Source organism: Salvelinus alpinus, chromosome 7, assembly GCF_045679555.1.
Source record: "Salvelinus alpinus chromosome 7, SLU_Salpinus.1, whole genome shotgun sequence".
Taxonomy (NCBI): Eukaryota; Metazoa; Chordata; class Actinopteri; order Salmoniformes; family Salmonidae; genus Salvelinus; species Salvelinus alpinus.
Window position 1 is genome coordinate 18,136,725 of NC_092092.1, and position 22,415 is coordinate 18,159,139.

A 22,415-nucleotide genomic window follows, 5' to 3' on the forward strand; every position below is an offset into this window, starting at 1 on the left:
CGTGACATCCCGGGAACTTTGAGAAAAAAGTGTTTATATCGGAGTTGCCTATGCATCTTTCTCCATTGAATACAAGCAGTTGACGTGACATATCAAGTCATTAAATCAAATTGTATTTGTCACACGCGCCTAATACTTTACTTTAAAAGCCCTTAACCAACAATGCAGTTTTAAGAAAAGATAGTTAAAAAAGATGTACTAAATAAACCAAATAAAAAATAATTACACAATCAAATAACAATAATGAGGCTATATACTGGAAGTACCGGTACCGAGTCTTGTTAGTATATCCATAATCTTTGGTTGTATTTTAAGGTTCCTGCGACTGAAAGACTTCTCAGTGGAGGAGTTGCATATTTTTGTCACAAGTCGTACCATCCCCAGCTAGGACCTTGGTCATAGAACCTGAGAAGGGAGATATGGAAGTTTTCGTTTTTTGTCAATGTGTAGTTCGCCATTAAACCCATAGAAGAAGAAAAAAATTGGTTTCATCGACTTTGCTTGAGTTTTTTTTTTAATGGGGACGTAATAACAAATAATTGAATGTAGGTTGACCGTGAATGGACTCACATTCCAGTACAGTAAGTGGCGGTGTATGCACCTTACGATCCGCCAACTCAATCCCGAAGAAGAAACATCTAATTATTGTATCTTGCGAAAATGACTGTAGGGGAGGAGCCGATTGCGTGGGATGGGTGTCTGGTAAAGAAACGTTGAAAGTAGTCAGATGGATAGCTAGCTAAATGAGAAGGAACCCATTTTAAGTGCTAACGCACTATTTCAAGAAAGAATATTCGACTGAATCGGATATTTACATTTTTGTGTAGCCATATCAATGCCCAAGTGTGATATTTAGCTAGCATGGTGTTACAAAGGAAACATTAAGATGTTGTAGCTAGCAAGCTAACGTTATCACGAAGTTACACAGAAGGATACAAACTGATCATCCAAAGCTAGCTGACATACTACGAGCCAACGTTAGTGAACTACATTATCTTGTCAAGCAACGAAGAGAACACAACCTACATTTGGGAAATTGTAATATGAAAGAAGACGTGTCGGAAAAATTAGGATTTGTCCCTCAAAAAGACATCGTCTACAACAGACTTCTGCCATACGCGGATATATTAGACGAGGAATCCAATGACCTTTTGGGTAAAATCAAAGGAAACTTGGGCCGGGCTGTCCAGCTTCGAGAGATATGGCCGGGTGTCTTGTTTTGGACAAGGAAACTTTCCACGTAAGTGCTAACCCAGTTCAGTTGTCTGGCTTTCTAGATAACGGCTACTGTAGATAACTAGTTAATCAATCAAATGTATTTATAAAGCCCATTTTACATCAGCAGATGTCACAAAGTGATTATACATAAATCCAGCAATCCAGCCTAAAACCCCAAACAGAAAGCAATGCAGATGTAGAAGCACGTAGTTAATCATTCACCTCTGTAAGTTAATTTGGGTCGCTAGCTACATAATACATTTGCTTTTGCCAAATAGTGTTTAGAAGCTGCCAATAGCTAGCTATGGCTCGTTTTACGTTGGAGCAAGTGGGCTGCCCACCGGTAGCTAAGTTAGCTAGCTAACTAACATAACTATTTGATCGGTGTTGGCATCACTGACTGGGCGGGCGGTTGTGGATTTAGCTAGCTAGCAGGATTAGCCAGGCCAAGAAACAAGCTCTTACGTGAGGTAGCTAGCTAGATGTGTTTTGTGCTCAAAAGTGTAAGAATGCTAACATAGTCATGCAGCAGAGAGTAAACATTAAAATGTCAAGCCCGAGATGGCAAGCAACATAACTAATGCCATGTCATAAATCACGATATGATTCACGTTAGCAGTGGCCATAAGCAACGGCATGCTACCAATTGCTGTGTCATTAGAATATGGCGCTAACTAACTTGGCTAATACTCCCTAAGCATCTTGTTTGTAAACATGCTTGTAGTCTTAACTAGTTGGTTGTACTACCGGTAACTTGCCACAGAGTCATTACTTTATATTTATAACATAAGTTTCCATGTTCCCTAATGGCCCAGCTAGTTAGCTACTTGAGACACTGAGCGAGTTTGTTTTACATTGCTCGGTTAGGCGGGGTTTACTCAATTTGGACCACTTTATTGGTCCAAAGTGACATTTCCACCCACCCGGAACACCGGGCTATGCAAAACGATTTTGCCCAATGTCACTGACATGACCCTATTGCCCAAATCCCTTTTAACAAACCACGCCTTCACTTATTGCATAGTCTCTGACTGTATCAGAAGCACGTGAAGTCTTAGCAAGTGATCACAACAGCCTTGGTTAAAAAAATAAAAAAAATAAAAATGGTTTCTTGAGTCGTCCCTTTAGGTTGTATATATGTGTTGATGGTTTTACATCAGCGTCCCAAGATTTAGCTAGCTGTATTGATTAGAGACTACAAAACCAAACAATCTCAAAGTGAAACAAGCATTTCTTAATTTCCCCAAACATTCTTAAATATAATCAATATTATTTTCCAGTAGGAAGTTCAGGTTTGCTGTCACATTGCATTCAGCTACTGGTCATAACTACACAACACAAGTAGGCTTCCCAAATTACCATAGTCCCTAGTTCAGGGCTCACTAATTGTTCAATGTTTGCTTTCACACTCACTGTTCACACATAGCTTTATCACTGCCAGTCCTTATATGACATGCAGTCACACTTAAATTCTGTGTGGTTTCCTGAGGTATTTGCACACAGTGCATTTGAAAGTTTACAGCCTTATTCTAAAATTGATTAAAAAATATATATATAATATCTCGCTAATCTACACACAATACCCCGTAATGACAAAGCGATAACAGGTTCCGATTTTTTTGCAAGTTTATACAAAATAAAAAACAAATACCTTATTTACATAAGTATTCAGACCCTTTGCTATGGTTGGGGTCCAAACGCATAAAAGACACACCCTCGTCCACTTACTCTCACCTTATGCCCTTGGGGGAATCCCCGTCGCCATCTTGGAAGGCGATCCAAATGATTAGCCAAGCAAGGGAAGTTTACAACATAAACCCCTCGGCCCTCGTTTTCAGTCGGCGTTGCGAGTGTACAATTATGTTCACTCGGGCCTGAAACTTCCCATAATTCAATTTGCGACAATTGTACATCCGATAAGAAAAGTCAGTGAAAACTTAAAAACGTCAATGGAGAAATGAACATAAGTAAGTAAAAAAAAAAAAAAAAAAAATGCAATAAGTTAGAAATTGTGCTACTAATGAACATGACGGCACAAACGTCTCTCTTAAAAAGTACATGTTTTTGTTTGGTTATCTTTAGGAAATTGTGGAAATAACATATTTTTCTTCAAGAAGCTCCAGCTAGGAAGGCTAACGTTAGTTAGCTAATTAATTTGCTAGCTATCATACAGTAGGCATATTAAAAATATATTTAATATAAGTAGACATGCATTCATAATTGACTGAAGCGCATATAAAGCACCCACAAGCTACCGGTGGCTGAAAACACGATCATCGCGGGATGAACCAGTGATGAATTTCCAGCCAAGGGTGGTCCATTTAAAAATCATTCTTCCTTCCCTCGCCCTGCAAGTGTATACTTGTCAGACGTCATGATACGTCATCAGAAGTGTCCACTTAATTTGAGGGCTGAGAGGATAGGGTGTCTTTTAAGTGTTTGGACCGGAGCCCAAGACACTTGAAATTGAGCTCAGGTGCATCCTGTTTTCATTGATCATCCTTGAGATGTTTCTACAACTTGATTGGAGTCCACCTGTGGTAAATTCAAATGATTGGACATGATTTGGAAAGGCACACACCTGTCTATATAAGGTCCCATAGATGAGAGTGCATGTCAGAGCAGAAACCAAGCCATGAGGTTGAAGGAATTGTCCGTAGAGCTTCGAGACAGGATTGTGTCGAGGCACAGATCTGGGGAAAGGTACCAAAACATTTCTGCAGCACTGACGGTCCCCAGAAACACAGTGGCCTCCATCATTCTTAAATAGAAGAAGTCTGGAACCACCAAGACTCTTTCTAGAGCTGGCCAAACTGAGCAGTTTGGGGAGAAGGTCCTTGGTCAGGGAGGTGATCAAGAACCCGATGGTGACTCTAACAGAACTCCAGAGTTCCTCTGTGGAGATGGTTGTCCATCTGGAAGGTTCTCCCATCTCTGCAGCACTCCACCAATCAGGCCTTTATGGTAGAGGGGCCAGACGGAAGTAAATGGCACATGACAGCCTGCTTGGAGTTTGCCAAAAGGCACCTTAAGACCCTCAGACCTTGAGAAACAAGATTCTCTGGTCTGACACAACCAAGATTGAATGCTTTGGCCTGAATGCAAGGCATCACGTCTGGAGGAAACCTGGCACCATCCCTACGGTGAGGCGTGGTGGCAGCATCATGCTGTGGGGATGTTTTTCAGCGGCAGGGACTGGGAGACTCGTCAGGATCGAGGGATAGATGAACGGCGAAAAGTACACAGATCCTTGATGAAAACCTGCTCCAGAGCACCCAGGATGTCAGACTGGGGTGAAGGTTCACCTTTCAACAGGACAATGACCCTAAGTACACAGCCAAGACAACGCAGGAGTGGCTTCAGGACAAGTCCCTGAATGTCATTGAGTGGCCCAGCCAGAGCCCGGACTTGAACCTGATCGAACATCTCTGGCGAGACCTGAAAATAGCTTTACAAAGACATTCCCCATCCAACCTGACAGAGCTTGAGAGGATCTGCAGAGAAGAATAGGAGAAACTCCCCAAATACAAGTGTGCCAAGCTTGTAGCGTCATACCCAAGAAGACTCGAGCTGTAATCGCTGCCAAAGGGGTTTCAACAAAGTACTGAATAAAGGGTCTGACGCTCGTCGGATATGGCAGGACTTGCAAACTATCACAGATTAGAAAGGGAAACACAACTGCAAGCAGTCCAATGACGCGGGCCTACCAGATAAGTTTAATACCTTTTTTTTATGCTTGCTTCGAGGCAAGCAACACTGAACCATTCATGAGAGCATCAGCTGTTCTCGGACTGTGTGATCACTCTCTCCGTAGCCAATGTAAGACCTTTAAACAGGTTAACATTCGTAAGGCCGCAGGGCCAGATGGATTACCAGGATGCGTACTCGGAGCATGCCCTGATCAGCTGGCAAGTGTCTTGACTGACATTTTCACTGACTTATCTACTTATTTCAAGCATACCACCATAGTCCCTGTTCCCAAGAATGCCCAGGTAATCTGTCTAAATGACTATCATCCTATGGCACTCGCATCTGTAGACATGTAATGTTTTAAAAGGCTGGTCATGGCTCACATCAACACCATCAATGCAGACACTGGGGACCCACTCCAATTCGCACACCGCCCCAACAGACCCACAGATGATGCAATCTCTATTGCACTCCACACTGCCCTTTCCCACCTGGACAAAATGAACACTTATGTGAGAATGCTGTTCATTGAGTTCAGCTCAGCGTTCAACGCCATAGCTTAGTGATGAGCTTTGAGGGCACTAAAGACAGGGATTAAAAGCCTCCCTCTGCAACTGGGGCCTGGACTTCCTGATGAGCCTCCCCCAGGTGGTGAGGGGAGGCAACAACACATCTGCCACGATGACCCTTAACACAGGGTTTCCTCAGGGGTGCGTGCTTAGTCCCCTCCTGTTGTCCCTGTTCACCCATGACTGTGTGGCTGCGAATGACTCCAACATAGGACTGATCACCGAAGACAATAAGACAGCCTACAGGGAGGAGGTCAGGGACCTGGCGGTGTGGTGCTAGGACAACAACCTCTCCTTTAACGTCCGCAAGACACAGGAGCTGATCACGGACTATAGGAAACAGAGGGCCGAGCACGCCCCCGTTCACATCGATGGGACTGTAGTGGAGCAGGTCGAGAGCTTCAAGTTCCTCGGCGTCCACATAACTGAGGACCTATAATAGTCCAAACACGCCAACACAGTCGTGATGAGGGCCAGACAACACCTCTTCTCCTCAGGAGGCTGAAAAGATTTGTAATGGGCCCTCAGATCCTCAAAGTTCTACAGCTGCACAATTGATGGCATCTTTACTGGCTGCATCAAAGCTTGGTATGGGAAATGCTTGGCATACGATCGCAAGTCGTTACTGAGAGTAGTGAGTTTGGCCCAGTACATCACTGTGGCGGAGTTCCCTGCCATCCAGGACCTCTGTACCAGGTGCTGTCAGAGGAAGGCTCTAAAAATGGTCAAAGACTCCAGCCACCCAAGTCATAGACTCTTCTCTCTGCTACTGCACAGTAAGTGGTACTGGAGCTCCAAGTCTGGGACCAAAAGGCTCCTTAACAGCTTCTACCCCCAAGCCATAAGACCGCTGAACAGTTAATCAAATTGCTACCCACACTATTTGCATCAACCCCCATTCTTTGTTGTTGTACTGGCTCTATGCACACTCACTGGACTCTACACACACACACACACACACACACACACACACACACACACACACACACACACACACACACACACACACACAAGCATGTTGAAGCCACAGACACACTTTCACACTCTTCACATACTCTGCTGCTACTCTGTTTATTATCTATCCTGATCAGGGCCTAAAATTAACACCTGAAAAATTTGGGTAGATTTTGACATTGGCAGGAAAGATGTCTATTTCACCAGCCACGTTGGCCAGTGATCAGGGCTCCAGTGCGAGCATTTCACTCGCATTTGTGATTAAAATTAGTAAAGCAGGATAACATTTATAGCAAAATTTAATGCTGCAGTAGCTGTTTTCAATGTATTTCTGCCATTTTGTTTCATAATTGGTAAATTAATCCGATAAAGTCAAAGAACTACGAAACCTGTGATAGCCAATCCCACCTCGCACCACAACACTGTCTGGCTTGGGGCTGTGTGCAGGTGAAGAGCTGAGTGAAATATTCTTTTTAGAAGCGCTTCTCACGAGGGATGCACGATATATCGGCGAACATATCGGAATCGGCCTATATTAGCTAAAAATGGCAACATCGTTATCGGCCGATTGTCTAGTTTAACGCCGATGTACAAAACCGATGTCAAAGCTGACGTGCATACCTAGGTACAGGTTGTAATGATGCCAAGTAAAATTTTACGCTACACGTGCAACACAGCATTCATAACCTATCCCACAATGTCTGCTGTGTGGATCAAGCAGTCAAGTCTCGCTGAAAATGTCTTACTCTTTCAAATGACTGCTGGACAACTCAGATGGTGAAATCCATTAAAGCCAAGATAATGGAATTGATTGCCCTAGACAATCAACCGTTCTCTGTCGTGGGTGATGTTGGCTTTCACCGACTGGTCGAGCACCAGTACACACTACCAAGTGAGCTATTTTTCAGATGTTGCCCTACCGGAGTTACACAGTAATAGCGTCACTGCTATTAGCTTCAAGACATGCATACTATGGAACGCCGTTTGGATCTTTTTTGTGTCAAATATACAGTAGCACTGTCAAAGCTGTACAATAGTCTAAACACCGGCCACAAACGATGTGTTTACAATACCGCTTTGGTAATAAAGCATCATTAGTTCGACCGCAACTTCTGGGGTAGCTAGCTTTAGCTTGGTACTTAGCTAGCACCAATTCAACCAGCCTGAAAACAATGACCAGTAGAAACAGCAATCATTTTCATTATTCTTAGCAATTTAGGAATCCTTGTAAGTATTAGCTAGGTTGCCACTTGTTGTTTGCCTATTGAAATTGAACTTCAGTTCATGAAAATAGATAGCTAGCCAACTACTTAACCCTGTTGCCCAAAGATAACATTATAGGCAGCCAGCTAGCTTCAACTGGCTAGTGAGGCTCGACCGGACTTGCTTATGTTGTGAAGCTAGCCACAATAAGGATTAGACACAATAGTGGAATTTGCAGTTTGACTTCAAAATAAATGTATGACATTGATAGTGATGCAAATTAATACAGATAGTAGAATAACGCTGTACTTTTTGAAGGCTAACCACAAAGTCTACTACTGTGGCTAATCCTTATTGTGTCTAGCTTCACATAGATGGGTCCGACCACCTTTAATGAAATACAAACTGTCTTATAAATTAGGGTTATTTTAGATGACACCTAGCTATATAGTTACTGAAACAGATGTCATTATATGTTTTTGGGGAAGAACATTGTTTGCATCCATGAGCGAGAGAGCTATTTTTTATGACCAGCACTGTAGATGCGCGAGACAACTTTACCAGCATCATAGCATATGTATCGATTAATCGTTGTGACAAATACAAGTGATGGTGTAATCAATGTGTAATAACTACGTAAAAAATGAATGAACGCGTTAAAATATGTGACGTGCAGTCATATTCAGGTCCTGATTGGTCAACAAGCTTATTTGACACATCAAATAGTGTTATCAACTGGTCATTGTTTTCTTATTTGACACGCAAAGATCCAAACGGCGTTCCATAGAAATCCTGGTTGAGAATAAAACGACTGAACAAATGAACAACGAAACAGCACAGCAAGTAAGTGAAAGAAATAGGTTTTGATGATGTTTTACTGGTAATGGGGACATATGTAAATGCCAACAAAACAACCTATTTTTTGTGTGTGTGTGTTTGACCTTTTTTTAACTAGGCAAGTCAGTTAACAAATTCTTATTTACAATGACTGCCTACCCCGGCCAAACCCGGATAATGCTGGGCCAATTGCGCGCCGCCCTATGGGACTCCCGTATCACGGCCGGATGTGATACAGCCTGGATTCAAACCAGGGGCTGTAGTGATGCCTCTTGCACTGAGATGCAGTGCCTTAGACCGCTGCTTCCGTTAACTAACTGTACGAGAATGCTTAAAAGGCCGCTAAAATTTTAAATATCTTATCGGTATCTTTTTTTTGGGGTCAGAAAATATTGGGTATCGGCCAAAAATATCATATTGGTGCATCACTACTTCGCACAGGTGTAAAAGTTGGTCTAATTTACTTGAAAAAGAGGTCAACCCACCTAGGAGTCAGACTCAATCTCACAGGCACGAACATGACTTGAGTCGCATGCCCTTAGGGGCAGGTAGATGTTCGTCTCATCTGTGGTCTTTTGGTTAAAAGACTCGGGTCACAAAATTAAATTAAACGGTATACCACATTTACTTTTTACTACATAGTAATACATGTATTGTTTTAAAAACATTACAAAGCATGTTCATCTTGTTTTGTGGTTGTCACTTTAGGAGGGAAAGTATTTTGGCTAGTAAAAAAATCTGTGGCAGGTGGACAAAAAAAGAAACACAAAAGCATCAATACAGGACTAAGATTGAATCCTACTACACCGGCTCTGACGCTCGTCGGATGTGGCAGGGCTTGTAATATTACTGACTACAAAGGGAAACCAAGCCGTGAGCCTACCAGATGAGCTAAATGCCTTTTTATGCTTGCTTTGAGGCGAGCAACACTGAAGCATGCATGAGAGTACCAGCTGTTCCGGACGACTGTGATCACGCTCTCCGTAGCTGACGTGAACAAGACCTTATAAACAGGTCAACATTCACAAAGCTGCAGGGCCAGACGGATTACCAGGACGTGTACTCAAAACATGTGCTGACCAACTGGTAAGTGACTTCACTGACATTTTGAACTTCTCCCTGACCGAGTCTGTGACGCCTACATGTTTCAAGCAGACCATCATTGTCCCTGTGCCCAAGAAAGCGGAGGTAACCTGCCTAAATAATTACCGCCCCGTAGCACTCAGGTCGGTATCCATGAAGTGCTTTGAAAGGCTGGTCATGGCTCACATCAACAGCATCCTCCCGGATACCCTAGACCCACTTCAATTTGCATACCGCCCCAACAGATCCACAGATGATGCAATCGCACTCCGCACTGCCCTTTCCCGTCTGGTCAAAAGGAACACCTGTGTGAGAATGCTGTTCATTGACTACAGCTCAGTTTTCAACACCATAGTGTTCACAAGGTGGTAAGGGTATGCAACAACACAGATGTCACGCTGATCCTCAACACTGGGGCCCCTCGGGTGTGTGCTTAGTCCCGTCCTATACTCCCTGATCACTCGTGATTGCACGGCCAGGCACAACTCCAACACCATCATTAAGTTCGCTGATGACACAACAGTGGTAGGCCTGATCACCGACAACGATGAGACAGCCTATAGGGATGATGTCTTAGACAACAACCTCTCCCTCAATGTGAGCAAGACAATGGAGCTGATTGTGGACTATAGGAAAAGGAGGGCCGAACAGGCCCCCATTAACATCGACAGGGCTGTAGTGGAGCGAGTTGACACCAAGGAACTTGAAACTCTCCACATTACCAACAAACTATCATGGTCCTAACACAACAATACAGTTGTGAAGAGGGCATGACAACACCTTTTCCCCCTCAGGAGACTGAAAAGATTTGGCATGGGTCCCCAGAGGGTAGTGCGTACGACCCAGTACATCACTGGGGCCAAGCTTCCTGCCATCCAGGACCTATATACTAGGCGGTGTCAGAGGAAGGCCCAACAAATTGTCAACCTCCAGCTACCCAAGTCATAGACTGTTCTATCTGCTGCCGCACGGCAAGCTGTACTGGAGCGCCAAGTCTAGGTCCAGAAGGCTCCTTGACAGCTTCTACACCATTGAGCCATAAAAATATATCAAATTGCCCCCCGAACTATTTACATTAAACCCCCCCCTTTGTTTTTACACTGCTGCTACTCGCTGTTTATTATCTATGCATATTCACTTTATCCCTCTTCACGTTGATACTGGTGTTTTGCGGGTACTATTTAATGAAGCTGCATTTAAGGACTTGAGGTGTCTTTCTCAAACTATACACTCTAATGTACTCGTCGTCTTGCTCAGTTGTGCACGGGGGCCTCCCACTCTTTCTGTTCTGGTTAGAGACATTTTGCTCTGTTCTGTGAAGGGAGTAGTACACAGCATTGTACGAGATCTTCAGTTTCTTGGCAATTTCTCACATGGAATAGCCTTCATTTTTCAGAACAAGAATAGACTGACGCGTTTCAGAGGAAAGTTCTTTGTTTCTGGCCATTTTAAGTCTGTACTCTAACCCACAAATGCTGATGCTCCAGATATTCAACTAGTCTAAAGAAGGCCAGTTTTCAGCTGTGCTAACATAATTGCAAAAGGGTTTTCTAATGATCGATTGGCTAACATAATGTGCCATTGGAACACAGGAGTGATGGTTGCTGATAATGGACCTCTGTACGCCTATGTAGATATTCCATTTTTAAAAAATCCAGCTACAATAGTCATTTACAACATTAACAATGTCTACATTGTGTTTCTGATTAATTTTATGTTATTTTCATTCCTTTTCAAAAACCAGGACATTTCTAATTGACCCCAAACTTTTGAACAGTAGTGTACATGTACAAATTACCACGACTAACCTGTATCCCTGCACATTGACTCGGTATTGGTACCCTCTGTGTATAGCCTCATTATTGTTGTAATTTTCTTTGTTACTTTTTAAATGATTTAGAAAACATTTTCTTAACTCTTTCTTGAACTGCATTGTTGGCTAGGGGCTTGTAAGTAAGCATTTCACAGTAAGGTCTACACCTATTGTATTTGGTGCATGTGACAAATGCATTTGATTTGATTCCTTATTCTGCATGTCAGATATGCATGTTTGTTCTGCGTAGTATATTTCTATATGAACGTTCCAGAACGTTGGGTATGGCGGCAGGTAGCCTAGTGGTTAGAGTGTTGGGCCAGTAACCGGAAGGTTGCTAGATCAAATCCCAGAGCTGACCAGGTAAAAATCAGTCTTTCTGCCCCTGAGCAAGGCAGTTAACCCACTGTTCCCCGGCGCCGAAAACGTGGATGTCGATAAAGGCAGCCCTCCGCACCTCTCTGATTCAGAGGGGTTGGGTTAAATGTGGAGTACACATTTCAGTTGAATGCATTCAGTTGTACAACTGACTAGGTATCCTCCTTTCCTATTGCTGAACGTGCCCCAGGCTTCAGTATACCTTCAGTATAGAATAGCCTATACAATTGATAAAGATCGATGCACAGTTTTGTGTGAACCATTTCAGAAGTTCTGAATGTAAGGCATTCGTCAGAGCTCCCCAAACCAGAAGAGACCTGTTCCAAATGTATAGGCTCCATCCTGGTTTATGGAAATAGCTGCACTAAGACAGTGTCTTCACACCTTGTTAATGTTGTAGCATTACATCAGGTTACTCTGTCTGTGTTGTGTAGGGAATACGGTGCCATTTGGGACTAGGCCTACATGCCAATGCATATGTCCGACCAGGCTATGACTGAGTCACTGCTGGCCCAGACTCAGAGACATGGAAATTCTGCTCTCAATAGTTGATCTAGATTCTAGAGCTACACAATTATTTTGGCTCCTCAGCAAGAACAAGAAGCATTCAGTGCAGGCATGGCAGGCCTATCTCTGTACAGTTGTTGCCTGGAGCTGAGTACATTGCAATGGCCTATGGGTGGGACTTAGCAATTTAGGCCAAGGTTTAATAGAATATTGTTACTTTGCAAGCTTTGTGTGTGGGAGTTTCTTTCCTTGAAACGGAATCTAGCTAAAGGCCTAGCATCTTCTCCTTCCCGATCTGCTTTGCACATACAGTACCAGTCAAAAGTTTGGACACCTACTCATTCAAGGGTTATTTACTTTTATTTTTACTATGCAATAGTGAAGATAGACAACTATGAAATAACACCATATGGAATTATGTAGTAACCAAAAATGTGTTAAGCAAATTCAAAATATATTTGAGTTTCTTCAAAATACCCACACTTTGACTTGACAGCTTTGCACACACTTGGCATTCTCTCAACCAGCTTCAGGAGGTAGTCACCTGGAATGCTTTTCAATTAACAGGTGTGCCTTAAATTAATTTGTGGAATTTCTTTCCCCAATGCGTTTGAGCCAATCAGTTGTTTTTTGACAAGGTAGGGGTGGTATACAGAAGATAGGGCTATTTGGTAAAAGACCAAGTCCATATTATGGCAAGAACAGCTCAAATAAGCAAAGAGAAACGACAGTACATCATTACTTTGACTGACCTTCATGTCTTAATCTGGAAAATTTCAAGAACTTTGAAAGTTTCTTCAACTGCAGTCGCAAAACCCATCAAGTGCTATGATGAAACTGGCTCTCATGAGGACCGACACAGGAAAGGATGACCCAGGTTTACCTCTGCTGCAGAGGATAAGTTCATTAGTTACCAGCCTCAATTGCAGCACAAATAAATCCTTCACAGAGCTCAAGTAACAGACACATCTCAACTTCAACTGTTCAGAGGAGACTGCGTGAATCAGGCCTTCATGGTCGAATTGCTGCAAAGAAATCACTACTAAAGGACGCCAATAAGAAGACTTGCTTGGGCCAAGAAACATGAGCAATGGACATTAGACCTGTGGTAATCTGTCCTTTGGTCTGATGAGTCCAAATTTGAGATTTTTGGTTCCAATCGCTGGGTCTTTGTGAGACAGAGTAGGTGAACAAATGATCTTTGCATGTGTGGTTCCCACCATGAAGCATGGAGGAGATGGTGTGGGGGAGCTTTGCTGGTGACACTCTGTGATTTATTTAGAATTCAAGGCACATTTAACCAGCAAGGCTACCACAGCATTCTGCAGCGATACGCCATCCCATCTGGTTTGCGCTTAGTGGGACTATAATCTGTTTTTCAACAGGACAATGACCCAAAACACACCTCCAGGCTTTGTAAAGGCGAGTGATGGAGTGCTGCATCAGATGACCTGGCCTCCACAATCACTCGACCTTAACTTCTTATGGCTGCAGGGGCAGTATTGTGTAGCTTGGATGAAAGGTGCCCAGAGTAAACTGCCTGCTCCTCAGTCATAGTTGCTAATATATGCATATTAGTATTAGTATTGGATAGAAAACACTCTGAAGTTTCTAAAACGGTTTGAATTATGTCTGTGAGTATAACAGAACTCATATGGCAGGCAAAAACCTGAGAAAAATTCCAAACAGGAAGTGGAAATTCTGAGGCTGGTCGATTTTCAACCAAGATCCTATTGAAATCACAACGAGATATGGATGAGTTTGCACTTCCTACGGCTTCCACTAGATGTCAACAGTCTTTAGAACCTTGTCTGATGCCTCTACTGTGAAGGGGGGCTGAATGAGAGGGGTATTAGTCAGGTCTGCCATGACCTGACCATGCTTTCACCATGCGCGTTCACATGAGAGGGAGCTCTGTTCCATCGCTCATCTGAAGTCAATGTAATTCTCCGGTTGGAACGTTATTCAAGATTTATGTTAAAAACATTCTAAAGATTGATTCAATACATCGTTTGACATGTTTCTACAGACTGTTACGGAACTTTTGGACATTTCGTCAGCTTTTAGTGAACGTGCTTCCTGACGTTGGATTTGTTTACCAAACACGCTAACAAAAATAGCTATTTGGACATAAATGATGGACATTACCGAACAAAACTAACATTTCTTGTGGGAGTCCTGGGAGTGCATTCCGACGAAGATCAGCAAAGGTAAGTGAAGATTATAATGCTTTTTATGAGTTTTGTTGACTGCACAATTTGGCGGGTAACTGTATGGCTTACTTTTGTGGCTGAACGCTGTTTTCAGATTATTGAATATTGTGTTTTGCCGTAAAGCTTTTTGAAATCTGACACAGCGGTTGCATTAAGAACAAGTGTATCTTTATGAACAAGTGTATCTTTATCCCATATGTGGGAACTCCAAGTCTGTTGGAAAATCATTCCTAGTTCCCTGGTTGAGAGAATGCCAAGAGTGTGCAATGGTGTCATCAATGCAAAGGGTGGCTACTTTGAAGAATCTAAAATCAATTTTTATTTGTTTAATACTTTTTTGGTTACTACCTGACTCCATATGTATTGTTTCGTAGTTTTGATGTCTTCACTATTACTCTACAATGTAGAAAAGAGTAAAAATAAAGAAAAACCCTCGTACTACATTTCTTATTCACCTGCTCTATACTAGGCTATACCCATAAAGCTGTTTTTGTTGTTCAGGAACATGATTCTCTGTGGCAGAAAGTTTGCACATATTTATTGTGCAGCAGCAACTTTATATTTAACTTTATATATAGGGATAGCCCAAAGCTCATTTTCTGTCCATTCTGCGCAATACAAGAAGTCAAGCATATATTATTCCCTGGCCAGCTCACTTTGAACCGTGGATGTTCAGGCTAGCTATAGGCCTAGCCCTACGGCTCCGGACACATTTTGTGTCTGAAAATTCCTTATATTTCCAGTGGGAGTCCTCCTTTGACGGATGTTGGTAAACGGAGTTGATAGTCTGTCACACACTAGGCTTTAGTCCTTTTTGGATATTCAGCTCGTCTGAGAATAGTTGCGTTGAATTGAACTTTTGACTGGTAAAAACTGACAGTTGTTGAATGAATATATGATTTAATCCGCGTTCATGCGTCTTTGTGGCTGTAGCCTAAAGCTGTTCTTCTCTTGTAGGTACATGCGATTATACGGCAGGAAGTTCAGCAAGGAGGACCATGTGCTGTTCATCAAGCTGCTGTACGAGCTGATCACCATCGACAAGCTGGAGATCAGTATGATGCAAGGCCTAGCCCGGCTACTCATCAACCTCCTCAAGTAAGACCCATGGGCTAAACACACGGTCACGCATGCAAACACACACATTGACATGCTGGAGATCGGCATGATGCGAGGTCTGGCCCGCCTCATCAACTTCAAGTTAGCATGGGCTACTGCTACACACACAGTGATGGGCTTCGCTCGCTCGTGGAGGGCCTCGCACGCTCAACCTCCTAAAGTAAGCAACACACAAACCCACATCAACAAGCTTGAGACCAGTATGATGCAAGGTCTTGCCATCCTCCTCAATCAATGTCACATTATAGGACTCGAAACAGCCTTTATTTATTTATTTATTGGTTTGTCAGTGACTGGCTGGTCTACTGTTTTCCTCATTGTGTGAGAAGTTCAAGTGTCACTCGCATTTAGGAGTTGAAATACTCTCTGCAAATTGAGCCCTGCCCTCACCTAATTGTGTGAAGCTCTGAGGCAACAGTGACATAGTTTAAATTAAGTACTTTTACATGTTTTAACCCCACCTGCTCTTATTTCTAACAGGAAAAAAGAGCTGCTGTCGCGGGAGGATCTTGAGTTGCCTTGGAGACCCCTGTACGAGCTGCAAGACAGGATCCTCTACTCAAAGACTGAACACCTGGGACTAAACTGGTTCCCCAAGTACGCCCCTCTTCTCTTTTACCAGCACGGTTAAAACAGCCTTTAAAAAAAAAAAAATAACTCTGCATATTGAAACCAACCTACTCAGCTGTAAAACCTTCAAGGTAAAGTCTGTGTTATGACATCATCATACACTGCGGGGTGACTTCCCGATTAGAGTCGTCAACACAATGACATCCAAAAATCATCCAAGACTGCCGCTATTGGTTCTTCCCATTTTGAGCCCTTCCTTGAGGCATGCATGGAAGATTCTAAAAGCAGGAAGGTGGTGGTGCCCCGCTTCGCACGATGATGTTATATCAATGAGTCTACCTTTTTTATTTTTTTATGGACCTCACCCCTGAATCTCTAGTGGTGTTATAAATGGGTTTATTGTGAAAAACATTGCTCTAATGTTGGTATCTGTTGGCGCTGTATAGGTACTGCCTATTGCTATGCTACTGCCTAATACAGTTCAGCCCCACCCTTGATGCATCCTTTCTTACATGCACATATGTTCTGTTGTCCCTGCCCCCAGTTGTTGCCTGGGCTAATTTCTGAATGTGGAAAAATCTGTACCTACCCCAATATAGCCCTAGAGCCGCCTTCCCTGGTCATCACTAGCTTCCACAGCCACAAAGTTGGAAACTCCGCCTATTTCTACAATTTTTATCTTCTACATTTATTTTATTTTAAACATATCCCTAACTTAACCACACTGCTAACCTTGTTCTTAACCCTAACCTTAAATTAAGACCAAAAAGCAAATGTTTGTTTTAATGGCTTTTTACGATATAGACAGTTTTGGCTGTGGATTCTAGTGGAAACCCCCTCCCACACCTTTTTTCCCAGCAAGCAGTGCGAGGTGCTCTTGTATGGGTCTATGGGAACATTGTGTGTCACTACAAAGCCTTGCTAGCACATAACAGTCATCGGCTCTCTCACCAAGGGAAGCAAGCTGCTACTGTTTGTTTACTGACGCTTGGCCCTTCTTTGTTTTTAAAGAAAACGAGCAGTGAAAAAAAAAAAACATCAGAAAATGTGCGACGCGCTGCTGCAGTACAAAAAAAGGTGTTATAATTTTTTGGGATGTATTTAATTGAAATGGATTGGCTTTTCATAGTGTGAATCTGAATGTGTTTTTATGCCTTTGTCTCCTCTCACATTCAGTTCCCTACGGCCTCGTGCTTCCTCTAAACACGTAATGATAAAATTGTTTCAGAGGTGGTAAGGACAACGCTCTTTTGTGTTTTTTTATTTCATCCTTTTATTGAGGCACTTTTTTTGGTTTTAATTTTTCTATGTTGCATGTTGAAAACCAAAAAGCACACTGGACACCCCCACGCAGCTTGTTTGACATAAAATCAACTACAAATCAACCAAAAAGCAATGTTAACATTTCTCTCATATTGGACACTGTCGCACTGCATCTAACTGGACTATGTATCCCCCTCCCCCTTTCTTTGTCAAGTCCCATATGATTTGGTGGATTGACCCACTGTCAGCAACGTAGGTTTTGCAGCAGTACCCACTAGAGTAGCCTAGCCCATTCTGAAGTCACCGGTTTCTAAACGGCCATGATGGATAACATCTTTGTGGTACAAAAAAGCACAGATCTGTGCAAAAAATGCATATGGTTCAATGCATATGTTTTTTTGGCCTTAATCATGCTGCCAGATAATAATAAAGTTTACAGTAGCTTATGTCTTTGCGGTTCTGTTCGCTTTTGCACCACAAATGTTGCTGTGAGAGTCATTATAAGGGTAGAAGCTCTTGTATCACGCCCCCCCCCCCCCCCGGTATACTGGTATGAGAGAGGGGTGATCATCATTGCGTGGGTTGAGTGTCGGGCCGTTGGTAATGGTGTTCTGGTCATGCTGCTTTGTATTATTATTTCGGTGCATTACTTTGGTGATTTTCAGTGTGGTCTGTCTGGGGGTTGCATCACACATCTCTCCTTCCTCCTAAAGTGTGCATTCTTTCACTGCATCACACATCTCTCCTTCCTCCTAAAGTGTGCATTCTTTCACTGCATCACACAAATCTCTCCTTTCTCCTAGTGTGCATTCTTTCACTGCTTCCCACAAATCTCTCCTTCCTCCTAAAGTGTGCATTCTTTCACTGCATCACACACATCTCTCCTTTCTCCTAAAGTGTGCATTCTTTCACTGCTTCACACACATCTCTCCTTTCTCCTAAAGTGTGCATTCTTTCACTGCTTCACACACATCTCTCCTTTCTCCTAGTGTGCATTCTTTCACTGCTTCCCACAAATCTCTCCTTCCTCCTAAAGTGTGCATTCTTTCACTGCTTCCCACACATCTCTCCTTCCTCCTAAAGTGTGCATTCTTTCACTGCTTCACACACATCTCTCCTTTCTCCTAGTGTGCATTCTTTCACTGCTTCACACACATCTCTCCTTTCTCCTAGTGTGCATTCTTTCACTGCTTCACACACATCTCTCCTTTCTCCTAAAGTGTGCATTCTTTCACTGCTTCACACACATCTCTCCTTCCTCCTAAAGTGTGCATTCTTTCACTGCTTCACACATCTCTCCTTTCTCCTAAAGTGTGCATTCTTTCACTGCTTCACACATCTCTCCTTTCTCCTAAAGTGTGCATTCTTTCACTGCTTCACACAAATTTAAAATCATTATATTTGTGTTTTGAATGGGCTAGAGGGAGTTTCCATATAGGCCTAGCAGTCATTTCCTTTGAAATCTATAAAGAGAAGTGAACAAGTGCACATTTCAGGAGAAAGGAGAGATTAGGCTCTCCTCACTCAAGCCCTGAGATGCAAAGCCAAGAGCCCTTGGCAGAAATCGCTCATGTTGTCGTTCCCATTAGACTATTGAATTAAAGCAATGCAATCGGGTTGATTTGAAAAATAGTTAAATGAAACAGAGCTTAGAGCGCGGTTGAATGGGACAGAGGGGCAGTTTAGAACGCATGGCTTGAGCTCAGCATGCATGTACGAGTGGAGGGCAAGCCAGGGGATTGAGGGTGTTTGAGCGTAACGGCTGGGGTTATATTGGTCCTCAGCTAAATCTTTTGACACTTATGTGACACTGAGTTTAGTCACATGAGTCTAACCTTTACAAGCCATTATATACAGAGGCCCTATTGTAACTGTGCCAAAATAAAAGTAACCAAACCAAAACCACAGCAGTCAGAAGTCCTGTAATGTAGGCCTAGTATTGGTTGTATTATTTAGGCACCAAACAGAAGAAAATGGACAATGGCAGTAAGTAATGCTCATTTCAAGGGACTACTTGAACTTGTTCAAACCGCTTTCTGTTGGAAAACTTTTTCCGTTACATTCCCCAGATATGTTTACTGTTTAGTCAGGCTAGGTGATAAAAAGCCTCAGACAATGGCCGAGGGCATCTGCCTAAAGGGCAACTCTCTCCACTGTCAAGGTCAGCATTCATTACAAGTAATAACGGCTAGTCCTACAGTTTACATAAAGCCTCAGGCCTAGTCATTTTCCCTCCAAGACCTTTCCCCAAGCCCAATAAAAGACTTCATTCTGATGATTGTGAATGAACAGAGTAAATCTGTTAATTAGGTACCATTCATGTGCTGCTGTTACACTGCTGGCCCATGGCCATCCAGGACAAAGGTTGAGCGGACCTGGGATAGTCACATTGTTCTAGTCAATGACTTTAGTTCTGTAGATGTGTGGGGCGGGTGTTTCTGTAGTCCTTTTGGCATGCTATGCCAGTTTGTGTGTCCTCGATTCCCTTGCTGTGTGGATGTACACACCTGCCCAACACATCCCTTACTTTTCATCAGTGTTTGAGTTGATCCGGTACATACACTTGTCTCTCTACTGCTTGATTACAGGCACCATAATATATGAACACTACTGGAAATGATCACCACACCCTAAATGAGTACAGAGCCAGGCCTTTTCCCACGACACTTGATCAGTAGAATTTAAATGCGTGGTTTAGCTGTACCTGCAGTCAGTCAGTCATCCTTGTCCTAATTGCATTGGTGTGTTCAGTGTGCTCATTGTTTGATTTAAGTCACCTTAGACACATCTGTCTCTGTTCTGATGTCTCACATTTCTTTCTTTTTCTCTCCTCCCTCTCTGTTTTTAGCTCGGTGGAAAACGTTTTGAAAACACTTGTGAGAAGCTGCAGACCGTAAGTATATTTTTAAACCCCTATGATCTATGTATTTGTTCATGAATTCAGTTGCTGAGCTCATGGTTGCATTTAGGCCTAATCTTGGGACACTTGTGGTCAACACTCACACAGTAGGAGGACCATCTTAAGAGTTATTTTGTCTAGGGGTGTGAACGTTATAATGTTTAAATGAAATTGAGATCTTAACATTAAAGATCCCTAACCTAAAACAATCTCCCACACTAAATAAAATCACTGTGCAGTGTGACCACCATTTTCCTCATGTGCCACGGCACATCTCCTTCGCACAGAGTTGATCAGGCTGTTGATTGTGGCCTATGGAAGGTTGTCCCACTCTTCTTTAATGGCTGTGCGAAGTTGCTGGATATTGGTCACAACTGGAACATGTGTCATATGCATTCATCCAAACATGCTCAATGGGTGACATGTCTAGTGAGTATGCAGGCCATGGAAGAACTGGGACATTTTCAGCTTCCAGGAGTTGTGCACAGATCCTTGTGACATGGGCTGTGCATTATCATGGCAGCAGATGAATGGCACAACAATGGACCTTAGGATCTCGTCACGGTATCTCTGTGCATTCAAATTGCCATCGATAAATTGCGATTGTTTGTTGTTCATAGCTTACACTTGCACATACCATAACCCCACCACCACCATGGGGCACTGTGTTCACAACGTTGACATCAGCAAACTGAGGCCAGTTGGACGTACAGCCAAATTCTCTAAAGCGACGTTGGCGGCTTATTGTAGAGAAATTAACATTCAATTCTCTGACAACCACTCTGGTGGATATTCCTGCATGCCAATTACACTCTCCCTCAAAGCTTGACATCTGTGGCGTTGTGACACAACTGCACATTTTAGTGGCCTTTTATTGACTCCAGCACAAGGTGCACCTGTGCAATGATCATGCTGTTTAATCAGCTTCTTGATATGCCACAGCTGTCAGGTGGATGGGTTATGTAGGCATAATAGAAATGCTCACTAACAGGGATGTAAACAAATTTGTGCACAACATTTTAGAGGCATAAGCTTTTTGTGTGTTTAAACATTTCTGGGATCTTTTATTTCAGCTCATGAAACTTGGGACCAACCCTTTACATGTTGCATTTATATTTTTATTCAGTATAGAATAGAGGATATTCTATTCATTTTAGTTCTACCAGTTATCAACATATTGTTCAATGTTGAAAAAAATAAAGACCAGTGTTTATTCTGTGACTTTAGCTAATATGCTCTTTTTTTTTGTTGTTGCCGTGGTATCGTTTTGGTATAGAGTATCGGGATACTAAACCTGGTGTTGAAGTCCAAACTCTGGTAACGTGACAGCACTTGTGCAATTATCACAAAACATATTGCAAGGCGAGACACAGATTACCAAGACATATGCGCACCACGGTTCATTCTGCCCGCCCCCTCCCATTCTCCCTGGCCCTGGCAGCATCGCATTAGTGGAAATCAAGACCGTTTCAGGGCAGGCCTGGTTATAGATAGGTTTGTTCAAGTCGTGTCATCTGGGACAATTGCCAACCCTTTCCTAACCTAAACTTAATTCTTCTAACCTGCTGTGTTAATTCTCCTAAACTGTTGTGTAAATTCTACAATCCTGCTACGAAAAGTCACTTCTGCTTGTCAAAACCAGAAGACCTGCCCTGAACAATCTTGGTATCCACTAATGTGATAGAGCCTCGCGCTGGCTCGCCTGTTCTTTCTCTTCGCTAATGATGCGGTTGTGTGTTCAGTCTTCAGTCTGTTGCGTGTAGAATATCCTAGCCTTCATTGATGATAGGCCCTGCTTTACTGAAGTTGTGAGACATTGCAAGCCAAGAAATTGTGAGATACAGCATGCCATTGCGAGATAAAGCTTTTGATTGCAGATAGAACCATGCACTAGGCCTTTCTGTCTGCCTGCCAGGTGGCCGACCTGCCTATACTATGCCTCTCCCGTCTTTTTCCATCCCTCGCTAGCTCACTAGAAAAGATGCAAGTGTTCGTTCTCGGAAGTACGGCAACAAATCAGTCTCTTCTGTTCCAAAATACCTGATTCTTTCACATGGCATGTTAACCAATTGTGCTTACTTCAGCACTCCTGCCATTGA

At 42.8% G+C, this 22,415-nt stretch overlaps 1 protein-coding gene across 4 annotated transcripts in view; it reads left to right on the top strand.

Annotated features, from left to right (window-relative positions):
• Positions 1-285: 285 nt before the first annotated feature.
• The window catches only part of LOC139580538 (proteasome activator complex subunit 4B-like), an 84,361-nt gene continuing 62,231 nt past the window's right edge, over positions 286-22,415 (top strand). The window contains exons 1-6 of one of the 4 annotated variants that reach the window (XM_071409314.1): positions 286-1,240; positions 15,423-15,563; positions 16,065-16,181; positions 17,166-17,231; positions 17,331-17,387; positions 20,266-20,310. In XM_071409314.1, the coding sequence (XP_071265415.1) occupies positions 1,044-1,240; positions 15,423-15,563; positions 16,065-16,181; positions 17,166-17,231; positions 17,331-17,387; positions 20,266-20,310 (623 nt within the window). In that variant the 5' untranslated portion in view covers positions 286-1,043. Of the gene's footprint in view, positions 1,241-7,971; positions 9,558-15,422; positions 15,564-16,064; positions 16,182-17,165; positions 17,232-17,330; positions 17,388-20,265; positions 20,311-22,415 lie in introns of those variants that run through there. The other 3 variants (XM_071409318.1, XM_071409315.1, XM_071409317.1) reach the window with 3 other exon arrangements.